The 16,732-nt window shown below is 49.0% G+C and overlaps 1 protein-coding gene across 4 annotated transcripts in view; it reads left to right on the top strand.

The window, feature by feature from the left end:
• Positions 1 to 367: 367 nt before the first annotated feature.
• Positions 368 to 16,732, top strand: part of FGFRL1 (fibroblast growth factor receptor like 1) — a 173,600-nt gene continuing 157,235 nt past the window's right edge. Inside the window, exons 1-2 of one of the 4 annotated variants that reach the window (XM_083833809.1) lie at positions 368 to 387; positions 2,580 to 2,689. In XM_083833809.1, coding sequence (XP_083689935.1) covers positions 2,629 to 2,689 — 61 coding nt within the window. In that variant the 5' untranslated portion in view covers positions 368 to 387; positions 2,580 to 2,628. Of the gene's footprint in view, positions 388 to 921; positions 1,527 to 2,131; positions 2,245 to 2,265; positions 2,447 to 2,579; positions 2,690 to 16,732 lie in introns of those variants that run through there. The other 3 variants (XM_083833808.1, XM_083833810.1, XM_083833807.1) reach the window with 3 other exon arrangements.

Genomic DNA, 16,732 nt, shown 5'->3' with positions numbered 1-16,732 from the left:
TCAGGAATTGCTGAGTAAAAGCGTTCGGTAACAATAATAACAGAGGGTGTGCTTTCATAATCCTCACAAAATAGATAAAGTGGACGTGGAAGCTGCTTCTTGGCCTGGGTGTTGGGGTTCTCCCCAACATTGAGGATTGCGACCCCTTCATTTTCCTGGAGGCCTTCCCGCTGGAGCTTATCGAATAAGAGAAATAAGGGCTTATCAAATAAGAGAACCAATAAAAGACATCAGCAATGTTTCTCTCCGCATAGTAGAGCTATTCAGGCAGCTTGTTTTTTTCCCTCTTGGCATTTGTTTAGTCTGTTTGGTAGCTCTGCCGGGTTGAGTTTTATCCCGTGCGGAGAGCAGTTATGAGAGGGGACGCATCAGCTGAGCCGTATGAAGGTAAAAAACAAATAATTTCAGCGGCTAACCCAAGGAGAGGACTGCCCAGCAGTTTTATTTTCGAGCTGGATTGCTTCAAGTTTAGCTTAGCTTCATTCCCAGAGGGGCTGCACCCGTGCTGGCAGGGTGGGATGTCCCCCCCCCCCCCCCGTGGGATGTCACCCCCCCCGGGACATGCCATGTCCTCGTCCCCGTGTCCCCAAGCCCCGGGGGACTGTGGGGGGGGCTCGGCCTGTCCCCACGGGGGTTTCCTCAGGGGAAGGCGGCGGTGTGGGGATGAGGGGGGACACACTGCGGGAGCATCACTTCGTGGGGCGCGCGGGGAACGAGGGAGGGGTCGTGGGGCGGGGGAAAAAGGGTGGCGGGGGGTTACGAGGGGGCCCGTGGGGGGTCTGAGGGGGTCCGGGGGGGGGCTCAGCCGCCGCAAAAGGGTTAAGGGGAGCGGCGGCTCGGCGGGGAGGGCGGGGGCTGCCCGGGATTGGTGCGAAGTTTGGAGCGGGGCGGCCCCGCACCGCCCTCCGCGGCGGCTCGGCCCCCACCGCCACAAAGCCCTGCAGGGAAAGTTGCTCCCGAGCCCGGCTCCTTGCGCTCCGCCACCCCCCCTCACCCCCCCCGCCTCCCACCGCCCCTTCCCGGCCCCCAACCACCCTCCTCCTCCTCCTCCTCCTCTTCCTCCCCCACAAACCCTTTCCCCCTCCCGGCTCCTTAAACGGGATTCCGGCTCGGAGGGCCGCGGGACGGCATCCCCGGGCATCCCTGGCAGGTCCCGCTGCCCCCCTCCCCGCACGCAGCCCCCCCCCCCCAAGGGAAGCAAGCAGCATTACGACCCCCCCCCCCACCTCTTCTTCACCCCCTTTCCTTCCCACCCCACCTCCCCTTCCCTTCGCTCCTCGCCGGTGGCTCCCCGCTGGCAGACCCCCCCGGGGGGGGCTGCGGGGATTTCGGAGGAGCCCCCGCTCTGTGGGGACCGGGGACACCCCCCCCGAAGGCAGCCCCCCGGTTTTGGGGCCGGGGGGTGGGGGTGGAGATGAGGTAGAGGCCGGCGGCGGAGCGCCCCGCCGGGCGCCGTGGCCGCGGAGGGCATGAGGCGACGGGGATGGGCGGCATTGCACGGTGCTAGAGCCCCGCAGGCAGCCGAGGTAAGTCCTTGTGTGTCCCCCCCCTCACCAGGACCCCCCCCTTTTACCACCCATGTCACACCTAGTGCCATCGCCCCCACCCCATCCCTCAATCCCCCGCTGCTTCCCCGTAGCAAATCCCGGCTGGTAAAGGCTTAAAGCTGTGCCCCCTCCTCCTGGAAAAGGGGGGAGCCCCTTCCTTGGGGTGTGTATTTGTGTGTGTGTCCCCCCCCTGTGTGCCACGGTGACCCCAAACCTGGTGGCGAGGGAGCTTTGGTGGATGCTGAGCGGGTTGCGTGTCCCCTGGGGGCACGGGGTGTTCCCAGCGGGGTCTTTACAAGGGTGAGGAATTCAGGCAGAGTTTTTAGAGAGTGAGAGTTTGAGGAGGGGGGGACGCCGGGGGGGGGGGTAATTACCCTAAACCTGAGCTACCCCGCTTGCGCGTCTGGCCGCGAAGGCATCTTCAAGAATCCGGATAATTTAATGCGGTTTTGCTGTGGGACGCACCTCTGGCGGGCAGGGAAACCAGCGGGGCTTGGCTTGGCTTGGTGGGGGGGAGAGAAGAAGGAGGAGAGGGACGGGGAGAGCTGGCAGAAGAAGTTGTGGGGCGCACGAAGCGGCGCGGGTCCCCGGCACGGAGCGGGGCTGGGGGCTCCGAGGCGGCCGCACGAAGTTCGCTGGGTGCCGATGGGCGAGGAAGCGTTCCTCCTCCCCTCCGCCCGGGCTCCTCCGCAAATTGGTAACCTGGAATCGTGTTTTATGGCCACTCGCTAGCGTTTTGTTTGCCTTCCGGACTGGCTCCGTGCGGGATATCAGCGAATTATGCACTAACTGGGAGCTTAGAGCAGCGTGCTGGCCTCGGTGGGTTCTTGATTTATATCAGGCTGAAGCAGAGAGGAGGGCAAAGTTTTGCTCGCCGAACGCCGAGGAATGAATTACAAGTACGGTCGCTGTTTCATTCGCTGCTCCTGCCCTCGCGCCTCTGCAACAGGCTTTAAAAGTCTGCGAAGTCGTGGGCTGTTGGTTCGTTTCCCCCCCCCCGTAATTATTTCGCTTTCCTTCCCTTGCCTCCAGGTCTGAGAGGACGGTGTCCCGCACGACCCGGAGGGGTCTGGCTTTCACCATGGACTTGCAGCTCGCGCTCCTTTTTGCAGGGATAATTGCGTTTTCGGACTCGGCCAGAGGTAAGGGGACCGCGGAGCCCTGGCGGGGACCCGTCAGTGTTGCTGCCGCCAGGGCTCGTCCTCCGCTCGGGGTGCGTGCCCCTGCCCACGTGCACGTCTCCGTACCTGCGGGGTTCGGGGCTGTGGATGGAGCACGGGGTTTGTAGGAGGTCTCGCAAGCGCAGGTGGACTCGCAGGGGCTTTTCTCGTGCGCCTATAAGAAGTACACGGACGATTTTAAAGAAAAGCAACCACATTCCTCCATGGATCAGAAATACCTCTCCCCTCCTGTAATCCCGCCAGCCTCTGCCCTGTATATTCCCACTAGCTAACTAAACAAACACGTCCATTAACCTCCTCGGTGACAGACAAATGACAGTTCCCAACAGCGAGAGCATATTTTAACGCTGGGGCTCCAGCAGTCGATCAGGTTTCAATAAACAGGTTACCCCACCAGCGGCACAGCAAAATGCATTGACCTGGGAGCGGCAGGGGCGAAAAAGACATTTCTTTGCAGGAAGGTGCTTTAACCCAAGCTCCAGGTCAGGGCAGGGGGAGCGCTGGGTTTTCCTCTGCTTTCTCCTGCCCCATCCCTTGGTGGGTACTGTCCCTGGAAAGCCTGAATGAGAAACCACGCTCCCAGCCAGCCCGGCTCTGGTCACAAAGGAGAGGCTGCATTGTTCCAGCAGAATGGGTGTATGGCTTTAGGATGCAGATCGCTCCAGCTGCAATTCCCAAGAGTATCGGCGTTGCGTGAATCGTTGAAAGACCTTTAAATCACCCAGCGCCACGGGGCTGTGAATTAAAAGATTTAAACTTGCCCTTCGTTTGGGGCTGCAACTTGCCAAAAATAAAAGCAGGGAGTGAGAGGGGGAGCAGCGTTACTCTAAAAACCCAAGGCTTGGTTAGCGCGTTGCTTTTTTTTCCATCTTGGCATTGGCTCCCAAGCAAATATTTTATGGAGGCAGAAGCACTATAAAATGATTCGGCTGGAAGCTGAATGAAAAAGAAAACAGTATATAGGCTTGAAGTCCTGCGAGCCTGAATTCCAGGCCAGGTTTACAATGGAGACTCAGTTTAAGTTGTAGGCAGCGGTGTGTGAGTTAAGAAGACCTCATGGATGTAGGTTATTGCGATAGACCTGAGAAGTCGGTGGAGTTCCGGAAAAAATCTGAAGTGGGCAGAAGAAGACAAAAAGATTTTTGTCTCTGCTCTGAGCGGAGTGTCGGCTGCTTTCCTGGCAGCCCCTGTTTAAATTTGTTTGCACTTGTCTTGCTCATATTCTTTTATTGCCTCTGGAAAATGCAATGTGATTGACTGTGGGCTGCTGTTGTGTGATGAAGCGCCAGAAAATTAACAGCGTTAATTGCAGAACATCATTGTTTTTCCTATATGAAGGGTTTTTTTAAGGTAACTTTAACAGGATCACATTAGTGATTGGGTTAACTGAACTCTTTCTTTTCAGAGCCAGAAAAATCCATCCTGCAAGTGGATGGAGAGATGGTCCTGGTTATTTAAAATGAAATAGAGTTTTAAAAGCCAGGGCCAAACGCTTAAAAACTGTCATTCACTCACTTGCTGCTACAGAGAGGAAGAGAAGGAAAAAGGTGTAATTGTGGTAAAAAGAAAGACACAACCCTAATATTGAAGTCCTGCCGCGTGCCTCTTTAATATCGAGAGTATTTTTGGTAGCGGTGGACATAGATGAAAGATCAAACTCGTACATGAGCAGAGGTGGGACACTCTCTGGCACACTGAAGCCTTATTTTGGGCTGCCGAGTGTCGCCGATTATTAGGTGTTTACATTGGGATAAATTCAGATTCTCATAAAAAAAAAAAAAAAGTGCCTGGTTGTTAACGTGCCTGTGGATTTTTTCCGGATGTATCATGCTGCGGGTTCGCCACTGGAGATGTGTACATGCTACCTGTTTTGGGTTTTGTGGACAGGCTTTTGGTCGCATCTCAGCCTGAGGTTGTGAAGTTTTTCCCTGGAGGAAGAAGGGCTCTCTGTTTTGCCCAAACAGTGTTTCATATCTCTGTCCCGATTGCAGATTGTGCGTGTGTGGCCAAAGCGTGCCAACGTCTCCTGGGCTGCGCCGTTGAGCTAAATAGGTGCTGGCTCGCAGTCGAGTGAGGAAGGTGGCTGAGAAGGCTCAGTGTGAAAGCACTGGCCCTTCTCTTTTACTTTTATTAGGCAAAATGTGCTTTTGCTGGAATTAGAACATTTGTTTGGAGCCGGCTGGTGTCGGGGAAGGGCTGTACCGAAGTGCATTTGCACAAGGGGGCAGAGTTAAGTTGCCCACGCGCTCCAGCCTTGCTATTTCCTGACAGTTGAGTGCTCAGCTGCAATCTTTCATTAAATGTTACGTTGTAGTATTTTTATATCTTTATTTAGGTGATGCCTTGTAAGGCGAAGGGCCCTGCAGGACTGCCTGATTGGGCCAACGCCACCACTTTCCTCCAGGTTCGGAGCGGTGCCTACTGGCACTGTCCCTTGTACGCCTGTGACCCAGTGCTGGGGTACAAAGCAGCGCAGGAAGGGGGATTTCTTAGGAAAGCAAGATAAACTGTTAAGAAAGTGGCAAAACCTTCAAACTATCCACGCAGAGCAGAGAGCAGGGCTGATTTCAGAGGTCCAGGTGCAGAACTTGCTCTGTCTGCAAGGATGAAGGATGAGGTAGCTCTGGCAAAGCCTGAACCTACATTTTCAGGGGCTGAAATTTAAAGACTTTGGCTAGGGGCTCGTCTACACCTGCAAATGCACTGGAATAACCCTTCCAGGATAGTTAATCTGGAATAAATCCCCCAGTGACCAATCTTAATCCAGGCTAAGGATCTCCTGGAGGGAGCCTGTACCAAATTAGCGTTCCTCGGGGGCTATTTTGGTAAACGTCCAAGCTCCCTCTTTCCCTTGTGGGTGAAAATGAGAGCTTATGTGGGCACGAAATCCACTCTTTGAGGACGAAACCTGCGTGCTGTGGCTCTCTGAGGGGGAATATACCTTCTGGCTGGCAGCCGGGCGCAGGGCAGCCGCTTCGGGCCCTCCTGCCAGCCACTGCGGGTAGCGTCAGCCCTCAACCTGGGACAATGATGCAGGTCCGGTGGCTCGTCCCTCGTGTCACTCCATTCCTCTTCTCTCTGGACAGCCCTATACGGGGTACAAAAGTCCCCAGCGTCCTGCCCTGGCCCCTCTCCGCGGGGACGAATGCCATCTTGGGTCACTAACCTTTCGTGACTGCGTCCTGCAGCAATGTAGCTCCGACCAGTCCACACCTCCGGTCGGATACAGGTAATACAATCTGATATTTTCCTGCTTGTGTTATCTCAGTGACACGCAACGCAATATTTGTTCCAAATCTGTCAAGTAGCCATCGTATTCGCTTTGGTGACCGTACACGGTAATGCTGGGACGTGCCGGGCTTGGGCCTGTGGCTTAAGCAAGACCTCGTGTGGTATGTTTGGGAGTTTTTGGTAAGAGCAGCGACAACCCTCCCGTTAGCGAGTAAACTGATATTCTGCTGGAAACTAATTAGATTGGAGGTTGATTTCATTTTCGGTGCATTGCGTAGGGAGGGGAAGAGCAGGACCTTAATTACTTTCTGCTCTCGCACTTTTCTGCGCATCGCTTGGCTTGCAAGTCTGGTTGGTGCCAGCTTTGTTTGGGAATTTATTGTAGGGGCTGCCTCAAAATTCAACAATTTGGGACAGAAATAGTGCTGTGTGCCATTTTTACTTGCCGAAGTATTGGAGAAAAGGGAGTAGGGTGCAGGAAAGTTTGTGGTAGTTGTGTTTTTATTTATTATTGTTATTTCTTGGGAGATGAGTTCGTGATTCTTCTTCATATTTTCCCTTCTGTAACTCTGTGGTTTATAAAAGTGAACAGTAGTTAATGTGGGTAAGGTAATGATAATATTAAAGTGATTACTGTTGGCTTCTGTTTAAAAGCTCCTTTATTCCTGTTCAATGGGTGCTATCAGGTATAACGATTAGGTAATTTCTCGCTTGTGAAAGAGAAGCACATTCACATCTATAGTCTGATTCAAATTTTACGTAAGTCACTGCAGACCTCTTGGTTAAATTTGGTGCCTTTTTTTTTTGTATTATGCTGTTAGGTAACTCGCTCATGAATAATCTGTCATCATGACTTGTACCCAGAGTCAACATGACAATATATGAAAATCCTGGTTAGTTGCTTGTTTATTTCTTTTTAAGCCCCGGTTCCTCCCTTCTTCGGAGACTGTTGGTCTCTTTAAATTGCGTCTGAGTTTAAACATAAAATACAGCGTGCGTCATACTGGAAACTTCGGGTTGATTTTATTTATTTATTTTTATTAGGAATATTACAGAACTCGGCAAATTACTAAATGCATTTAGGTTTTCTTTGAAGTTTTTATAACTCTGTCAAAGTACATATGCTTCTTTGACCTTCGTTAAAAGACGCAAACAGCAAATTAAAACACGCCTTTTCCGTGATGAACTTGTACGCAACACGGGCTGAGCTCCGAACTCTTGACTTTTATCCACGGCAGAAACTCTCAGATGCCATGAGGCGGTGCTGGGGATATGGTTCTTTCTGGAAAAAATGTCATTCAAAAAAAAAAAAAATAAGTAGAAGAAGTGACACTTGCTAGCAAGTAGGAACCCATTTTTTGGTTGACGGAGCCAACCTTTCCGGACACACTGACTGATAATCGCTTTCCAAGCGGCCGTCTCGCAGTGCGGTGGTCCGGGAGCGATGCCGATACACGTGGGTGCAGAACGGGGTGAATGCAGTAGAGATGGTCACTGCCTGGCTGTGCGTTTTGGATTAGTTACTGGAAGAGATTTAAAAAGAAAAGAAATTCCACTGGAGTGTGAAAATAATAATGCAGAAGTCTTCTTTTGCCTAGCTTGAAATTAAAAAACAGAACAACAAAACCCTGTAGCTGTAGCTTTATTTATTCAGTGGGAGTAGAATCAGTGCAGCTTTCTTTTTTTTTTTTTCCTTAAAACTCCTTGTGTCTGCAGTGACTTGTAAAATCACGCTGTTCAAAGGGTCCGTGCAACTGTATCCAGCATTATAGGAGTCAGTGGAAATGCTCTTTTCTCCCGTTTCTTTCATTAACCTGCTCATTTTGTCTTGTTTCAAAGAGTTTGTCTTTCATCTGCCCTCTTCCTGTGTTTTCTGGTGGGCTGCTCAAGCTGAAATGCATTTGTTCTTGTTTTGGACATTTAATTTGGATTTCTATTCCTTTTCTTGTTCTCCGCAATCAGCCATCCCGTGGAGCTTTCTATATAAAAACGTGCTTCCATATGTATTTAGCTGTGCTGACCTGTCCTAATACTTTGCACCAAGGTTTTTTATGAATACTCTTGTTCATATAAGGGAATTTTTTAAGAGCAGAGCCAGCATGAACGCAGAAGTTGCAAGACCACTGCCTGTTGCAAGCCTGTTGAGCCTGGTGCTCGTTCGCAGCAGCTGTGGTACTAAAATAAAATAAATAAACTTGCAAAAGTCGGCTCGAGCAGTCTGATCCTGCTGTCCCAACGTAGTATGAGATAAGCAGATGCAGCCCATGCCAGGTTCAACAGGTTAGGACCTGATTCGGAGCCTGTGAGCGTTAGTGCCGTGACTCCTCCTCAGTCCCATGGGCTTTGGATCCATCTCTTAAGGATGACTTGCACAGATGATTTGTAATATCAACCGCTGGACTGATCCCTGAAGTATGCCAGAAGAGGAGCCGTGGGCCAAGTATGATATTTCGGATCCTGCCATTCGCCTGCTCAATGGTACAGCCCGGGCTGGATTTTTTTTTTATTCTAGAAACACACTGATTTTGCCTGTTGCAGGCTCTGGCTGGCAGCTGGGCTGAAAGCAACTTGGAAATTCCTGCTGTAACTTTGGGTCAGCCCAGGGGGGTTTATCCCCAAAGAATGGGTGCCATTCTGCAGGCAGGGTTGCTGGGTGTGGACTGGCCCAAGTGTTATTTAACAAGTTAATATATGCCGTCTGCCGCTGAATCCATTCACATCTCCGATTTTTTTATTTTTTTTTCTTCCTTCTGAGTCAAATAAACACGGGCTGCTTGGAGCTTGGTTGGTTGCCCTGATTACACAGTCTCCCCATTGTATCGCAGGAGAAACACGGTATCCAGCGGTGCCGCGAATAACCTAACGTTTTTATTTCGTCCCAACCGCTCCAATTTTCAGGAAGAATTTCAGCCAATAACTCCAGGCTACTTCTTCCATTAAGTGTTCAAACTTAATTTTGAACTTCGCTAAGGGAAGGAAAATGTAAATTGGGAACAGAGGCTTCCCAGAGAAGGTTAATGTTTCTCAGGACTGCTGCACCTCTATTCTCAGCCTCTCCTCAGTGACAATGGTGGCTTCTTGGTTTGGCAGGACCCAAAATTGCTTCTCCTCATGTCTGGTGAATTTATTTCATGAAAGATTTGCACAATCTTGGGCATCCTGTCAAGTGACCGAGAAGTGAGTAATGCAAGAAGTGTCATAACCTACATGCCACTTGGGTTGTATTGACTTTGGTGGGTATTTTAGGAGCTGTCAGTATTTGTGCATGTTAAATAAAAGCACAGGAACAGCAGATAAATGCAGAAATTGAGATTTTAAAGAACTGCCTATTGTGCAAATTAATTCATATTCTCTGCGCTGGGTCTGCTCGCATATGCCTAATGAACTGATGATAATAGGAGTTTGGTATTGGCTTTGTGCTGACTCCCTGTGGCAGCTGTGGACATCGTAGTTCTGTCCAGAACCAGGTGTCCAGGAGAGAAAAAAGCTGGAGGAGGTCATGGAGGGAAATCTAAGCATTAGCCAGCCTCTGGGAGAAAATTTACCCCGGATTAGGGTACTGCTGCCCTTGAGTCCCAGTGAAGCCAAGCCTTGGAAGAGGGTCTCCAGTAGGCTGCGTGCTTGCTCTGCACAGGATGGTGAGATGCAGCTATTTCAAATCTGCCCTATTTCCCTTTTCATCCATGTCCTTCCAGATACCCCCCTGCCATTACGGTGTGATGCTTGATTGACTTTTGACCACCATGTGACTTGGAGCAGAAGCATCCTGTTTTAAAGGGAGGTCTTTCATTACAGTTGCCAATATTTTACTGTTGCCTTTTATGGATTTAAATCTTCCCTTTTTTAGGCAGAAGTGGATGGGGTGAGGCCAAGTGAACTCCAAAGGAGGGAGAAGGGACTCAGCCCCACCAGCCGGCCAGAATTAAACAAGCCAAACTCCTGGCGTTGGGCTGCTACAGACCCTGGAGCACTGTGAACTGGTTTCTTTTTCTCCTTTTTCTTCTCAACTAATAGATCTGCGTGCGTTCGAGTAACTGAGGGAGCTATTTTTGTTCTGAGCTAAACCAATCTGTTAACACTGGTTAAGCAGTGACAAGCATCAGACAAGTTACAGGTGTATGAACTGCATGTCAAGGATGGAAAGGTTAATGAATAAACAGGACAGACCTCTGGACGTTGTGGGATATCTCTCCGGGGATACTGCAGACTCTGTGGAAGGAAGAATGCTTGTCTGGCATTGACCAGTTGATGTAAAATTGGTATCAAAAAGTCTTTCAAAGTTTGGATACCCTTGTGATAGGAGATGCTATAAGCCATCCTCTTCTCCTTCTGGTTAGACCAAAATCTGTCACATTCTTCTCCAGATTAACACAGCATCTGGGTGGCAATCACAGTGTTTGTTTAGCTAGACAAGTAATATTTGGAAGTACTTAATGTATTTTAGGGAGGTTTAAAGTGGGAAGCTGGAAGGACAGTTGCCAGCTCCACCAGCATATGGAGATCAGGCTCTGTGCTCACATTTTGGCATTTGGGGTCAGATACTGTTCTGACTTACAAAGGTGGCAGTCCCTTTAGGTTCAGCGAGTTGTGGCTGAGTTGCTGTGAGTAGCATTAAAATTTATAATCCTACCAGAGAACAGGCACTGGGGCCTTGTCAGACCAGGTTGTGTGTCAGATCTGGGTAGCGGGGCACCAAGCCAAGGCAAGGTTCATCGTGATCTGCAGGAGTTAATATAAAACTAGATTAAGGGATCAGAGCTGATGGGTATCATTCCTCCTCCTGCTATTCGCAACCAATCAGAAATGCAGTGTTGGTGGGGTTAATTTCGTTCAGGCCTAATGAAAGTGGAGCTTTCAACTTAATCATGGCCCCTGGCAGGTGTTTACTTTTCCTTGACAGGTCTGACTGACAAGGAGTTGTAAACCTATTATGGGGACATTTGCATATGCAGGGGAACAAGCTTTGGGCAGTTGATTTCTAATTGCCGGATTTGTTATCTGGAAACATTTGCCACTGTTCTCAGCACCCATCTATTGTTTCTGTGATACAAAAGAGACACAAAGAAGTGGTAGAGGCAAGAGGCAAGTGCTCAGGGGCTGCAGAAACCATAAGGTAGGCATGGGGCAGTGGTCTAGACCAGAGCATGGCCTGCTTGTTTTGTTCTGATTCCTTGCCTGCTCAAATTGGGGTAGACCAGAGGATTTGGAGGATTTCAAGCAGCAGTTTGTAGTGTGAGTACTCCTATTGGGGTAAGGATTGCAGGTTCATAGAGGTGGGAATCTGTCTGCTTTTTCCATGTTTTACCACTAATCCCAAGGAAGAACGCAGCAAGGCACTCTTCAAAAATAACCTGTATGTTTTTATACTTATTACAATTTATTGAGAGTTTCCGGTGGAGATTGAGACCCAGTGCTCAGCATAGGCGTTGTTCCTCTTCTAGATACTGTTGGGAGAAAAAGCTTGTCTCTCTGAAGACTACAGACTAGCTAAGTAGAGTTTCAGGCTTATTTTTCTTTTATCCTAGAAAATCCAATAAATCCAGTAAATTCTTTCAGTGTGGTCTTCCAAGAGTTTTTCAACTTCATCTGACTCACAGATTATTTGAGTGCCGTTATAGACTAGGGGTCAAGCAAGTTAATTCCCAGAACAGTATGCTGCCCTGTTTTCAAACTGTGTTAATCAGGGTTTTGAGTCAAAGCATGGTCGTTTGCTTAGCGAAATTATTTTCCTGTTAGAAAATTACGAATAAGCTCTGACGATTCCTATTGGCCTCAGCCACCGGAGCACACACATCACATGCGGAGCAAAGCCCCCGGGGACGTGCTCGCCGTGGATCAGGGCACCTCGGGGGGCCCAATTCCCTGCTCCCAAGATTGAACTCAGAAAACAGGCTGGCCCTGAAACCTTATCAAAAAAGAAAGAGAGTGTTACAGTCGCTTTTACACCGCCACCGGGACCGAGGGAGGGCTGCGTGGAGCACATCCGAGCTGCAAATTCAGTGTCCTTTCCCAAAGGAGACATTTGGTGGAGTTATTGGGTTACCTCTCCCCCTCACCTTTTTGTAATCGACTCCTGTTTACTTTTTCCTCCTCCTTTCCCTGAGTTTATTAGCACTGTTTGGGCAAAGGAAATGAATTAACATAATTTACTGGTTTTAAAACAGGACACATTCCCTGCATGTACGTACGCACACACACACGGTCGCCCTCCCAGCGCCGCGCAGAGGAGCGTGTTTACAGAGTCTGGGTCCATTTAGGGAGAACAATACCCTGATTATGGAGGGCAGCCTTTTATTCCCAGGAACCAGAAGGAACCCTTCGCCTAAAGTAGCTACTGCCCCTCGAAGGCACAGGCAGAGCAAGCTGCTGGAAGGGGGGAATAAATAAATCTGTTGTAGGCACAAACCGGCGGCATTGTTCTTGGCGGAAGTTGATTTAGGGGCGGGGGTGAAAAATGGTCTTGGGACAAACCAAGTGCCAAGTTTAAGATCTACCAGCATGCAGAAGTGTTGTGGTTTCCAATCTAATTTCCAAGTAATAGCTGTGAGGTTTGTTTAGTCTGGGAAAGAGGAGGCTGAAAGGAGACCTCACTGCTCTCGGTAACTACCTGGAAGGAGGTTGCAGAGGGGAGGGTGTAGGGCTCCTTTCTCGGGTGACAAGTGATAGGATGTAAGGAAATGGGCTCAGGTTGCACCAGTGGAGTTTTATATTGGATATTAGGAAGAATTTCTGTACAGAGAGTGTGGTCAAGCATTGAAATGGGCTGCCCGGGGAAGTGGGGGAGTCCCCATCCCTGGAGGCGTGTAAGAGATGTATAGACGTGGCGCCGAGGGATGTGATTTAGCAGTGAGAATCGGTAAATTAACTTGACGGTTGGACTTGGTCTTCAAGGTCTTTTCCAACCTAGATGATTCTATGATTTCAAGGGCAATTATTCAAGGGGTGCTTCCTGAGCTGGCATGGTGCCGGGGAGTTTGGATAGAAAGATGAAAAATGAGCCTCCAATTGTTCTTGGATGGGTTGAGTTGGGTTGGAAGGTGCTGTTATGTACAACTGATCACTTCTAATTGCAATTGTGCACCTGTGCTGAGTAGATAATGCTGGAACTATGTCATGTGGAGCATTTGCTTCATGTGATTTTGGGAAAGGTCAAGCATTTGATTGCTGTCCTGCTGAGTTGGGTCATGAGTGGCACAAATAGGAAGCCCTTCCTCTGCCCAGTCACAGCTGCTTGGATTCTGGCAGTAAATGCTTCTCAGGTGTGAAATCATGGCAGCTGAAGATGATTAAAGTTGGCTCCACTACCATCCTGTCCCTGGGCTGCTCTGCTCCCAGCCTTGGACCTTGGACCTCTGTTGTGCCAGTGGGAGAGCTCTTCTGGCCTTGCTGTCAGGTGTTTTGGGCAGCCTGTCCTGGCAGGAGCCAAGGCAGGGAAGAATGCAGTGAGTTAAATTGCCTCAGTGGATCACATCGGAAAAAGTGCATATTATATCTCTGAATTATCTCATCTCTGAAGTGGTTTGGGCCATTCTGGATGGGCAGTAATTATTCCCCGTTGACTTTTGCTCTTGGTTCAGCTCAGTCAGAGGGTGGTTCATCTCTGGCCTGTTTGCTTTGGGAGATTCCAGCTTTTGGACTCTACATCAGGACAATCTTCTGTTTGTCACAGTATTGCCTGGTATGTTTGCTTTCTGGCTGCCTTTGCTGCACCCCGGCTGCCGGGCTTTCCCTTGCTGTAAGCGGCCTTCTCAAATGCGTGTCTCATCTCCCTGAGTGGTTACATTGGTCTTGCCTCCACCGGGTTTTAAGTCACAGCCACTGCATGTTTTGACTCAAGGAGCTCCAGAGAAGGCCAAAAGCACGAGGTAATGAGGCACGTGTTTCCAAAAGCTGTCTGTCTTCGTTCCCCCTTTCTGACGTCTGGGGCTCCTAAGGACTGGCCAGCCCTCACAGGGTATTATCTCTAAGAATCCAAAGTGCTCTCTCAGGGAAGGGGATTTCTTCCTTCTTCTGTCCTCTACAGCCTTCTGGTTTCTGATGTAGGAGGGCCATTTGGGGAGCTGGGAAATGGCAAGTTCATGCTGCCAGCGTTGCCCGGCCCTCCTGCAGCATTGCCCACTGCAGGGAGGCTTTGCCGCAGGAGCATGGCCGGCAGCAAAGATGGGCAGCAACCAGGGCTGCTGCTGACCGAGTTCCCCTTGGTCCAATGTGGCATACATCGATCCTGGTATCGAGGTGAATGTGTTGCGCTGCAGGTGCTGCGAGAAGCCTGGATCCCCCCCTGCAACCTTGGCTTTATCCCTCTGCAGACCTCTGCCTACTGACACGGCTTCAGGCGGCTGCGAAAAATAAGGCGGAGAAAACAATTTGTGCAAAATACTCCCTGCAGGCGAAAACATTTTTTTCAGGGGAACTGAGCCAGTAGGCTAAAAAGGTAAAGCCGCAGGGCTGTGTTAACAATGCTTTTAGGGGATTTCTGAAGGAGGGGCATTTACGTTGGCCTGTGAGGCGCAGCAGGTGAATTCTGGCCATGGATTATTGACACACATCTAATATAATGAGCCATGACCCTGCACCCCATAGGAGCTGTGGCTTTCACTTGCCAATTACTCTTTTTATTTATTTATTTATTAATATAAAGAGAGAGGAGAACCTGGTGCATGGCCCAGTGCCCACGTGAAGGCTGCTGGAGTTGCTCTGGGTGGGTAGGAAGACTAAATTTGGGTCTGTTCAGGAAGATCAGAAGTCGGTACTAAATTATAATTATCCGAAGACAGCACAGATTTTATTTTTTTTAATTAATATCCTTTAAAATCTGCCAGATCTTCTTGGGCAGTGCAAGAGGCAGGAGTGCTGGTTCTGAGCTAGCCGATGGAGCACAGCAGCGTCTCATGGACTGAAAGGACGAGGGCAATGTAAACTGCTCCAGAGTTAGTCCGTGTGTGTGTCACTGTGATGGCTTTCTGCTGCGAGTGTGAGGGTGTGCACTGATCTCTGGAAAAATGTGAATCTTGGCTGCAGTCCCTGATTCAAAATATCTGGGAAACACTGAGCCAGGAGGTTGGAAATACATCTTTGGGGTTTCATTCTCCAGAAGGAAAACAGCGTAGAGCTTCCTGTGAGACAATCGTTCGAATGAAAAAATGTGCAATGCAGAACTGAAAGGGAACAGGTTGGTTATGAGACACTAATTGAAATAACAGCAGAGAGGAACAAGCCTGAGTGAATTTTAATAGCCTCTTGATGGGGATCTTTTTGTTTGTGTACTTACAGGTGCTTTCCCTTACACCTCTGCAAGACTAATGCATGCACTATGTTAAATGGAAAAAAATACAAACAAACAAACAAAAAAACCAACAACACCAACAATAAAACCAATAACTTGTATAAGGGAGATGAAAAACTCACCAAAGCAATGGGAAGAGCTGTCTGCTATAAGTGTCCCAGCCTTAAAACCAAAGCAGAGCCTTCTTTCTGTGGCATGTATTGGAGGGTATTTTGCTGCAGGACGGAGATATTACTGCAGGAGGAGTACTGCAACATCTGAAATATTTTATATTGCCCTTGGAATGCATGCTAGCAAACAAATGAAGGTTTTGGTTTATGCAACAGATGCAGCATAAAGCAAAGTTGTTTTCATAGGCGGTGCAATTTTTTAGTATTGGGGATGAGTGTCTGGAAGACTAATTGTTCACCAAAGTCGTGGTGTCATGTTAAGGGCTGTAAAACCCACAGTGACCATCATATGGCCTTAACTACAGGTTATTACGATTTTTTTTGTGTAGAGGCTTTATGCTTGATTCTGACAGAGGCTCTCTCCAAAAACCAGACCCACTGGTCAGCTGAGTTTTATTTTACCCTTGTAAACCTGAGAAAGATGAGATCCCGTATTTGCCTACAGTGCTCCGTGCAAAGCAGATGCTACCCAGATAAGGATTTCTCACTGCTCCTACAATACAGACCACACAACTTCTACTTGTGTCCAAGGCCTGGGCAAGTGCCCAGGGTGAAACAGGTGCAAAGGTATAGCTTGTGCATGCACTGAAGTGCTTGCACTGCATGTCCAGCATGGTCTGCCTCCGGGGATCACAGTTCCAGTCTTCCCCTCTCTGCTGGGTATGAGCTTCATTGACTTTATTAAAAGTTGGACATTTTGTTGTGTTTATTTTTGATGGAAACTGTAGGAAGAGTCCTCAAAAGGAAGGGAAAAAAAAGATGAATTCCAAGATTATTCAAGTAGCAGCAAGGTGTTTTGAGGCGTGCTAACCAACTCTGCCCGCTCCCAAGCGTTGCTCCGTGTCCTGCTGGAGCCCACCAGGGGTTTCTGTTCCCTCCCAGAGCCATGCGAAGAAATGCCAGCCTAAAATCAGGGGGAGGGGGAAAGAGCTGAGAGAGGCAAGTTTTCACGCATGCAAAAAGAGAGGTTCTTCCAAAAGATTTCGTTTTGCTTGGAAAGACTGTGGTGGTTGTTGAAAGGGCATTTTGGTGGAAAAGGGCCAAGCAGCCGTAGGCATAACCAACACCCTCAATTGAGAAAGATTTTCAAACAGCAGTGCTGTTAAGAAGTAATTAAAGTCAAATAAAACAAGGAAAATAATGTATGACACATCTCTTTGAATTCATCCTGGTTTGAATCCCCTGCAACTATGTAGCATGATACTGGAGACACGCAAGGGGAAGTACAAAACCAAGTCTTTCAATGCACTTTTGTAACCACAGAAGTTAACTGCAGACGTTTTTGATCTCAGACACCATTTTAACCGAGTGTTTAAG

Source organism: Anser anser (genome assembly GCF_964211835.1).
Source record: "Anser anser genome assembly, chromosome: 4".
Taxonomy (NCBI): domain Eukaryota; kingdom Metazoa; phylum Chordata; class Aves; order Anseriformes; family Anatidae; genus Anser; species Anser anser.
The sequence above is the reverse complement of the archived record's forward strand: the minus strand, read 5'-3'. Positions and strand labels throughout refer to the sequence as shown.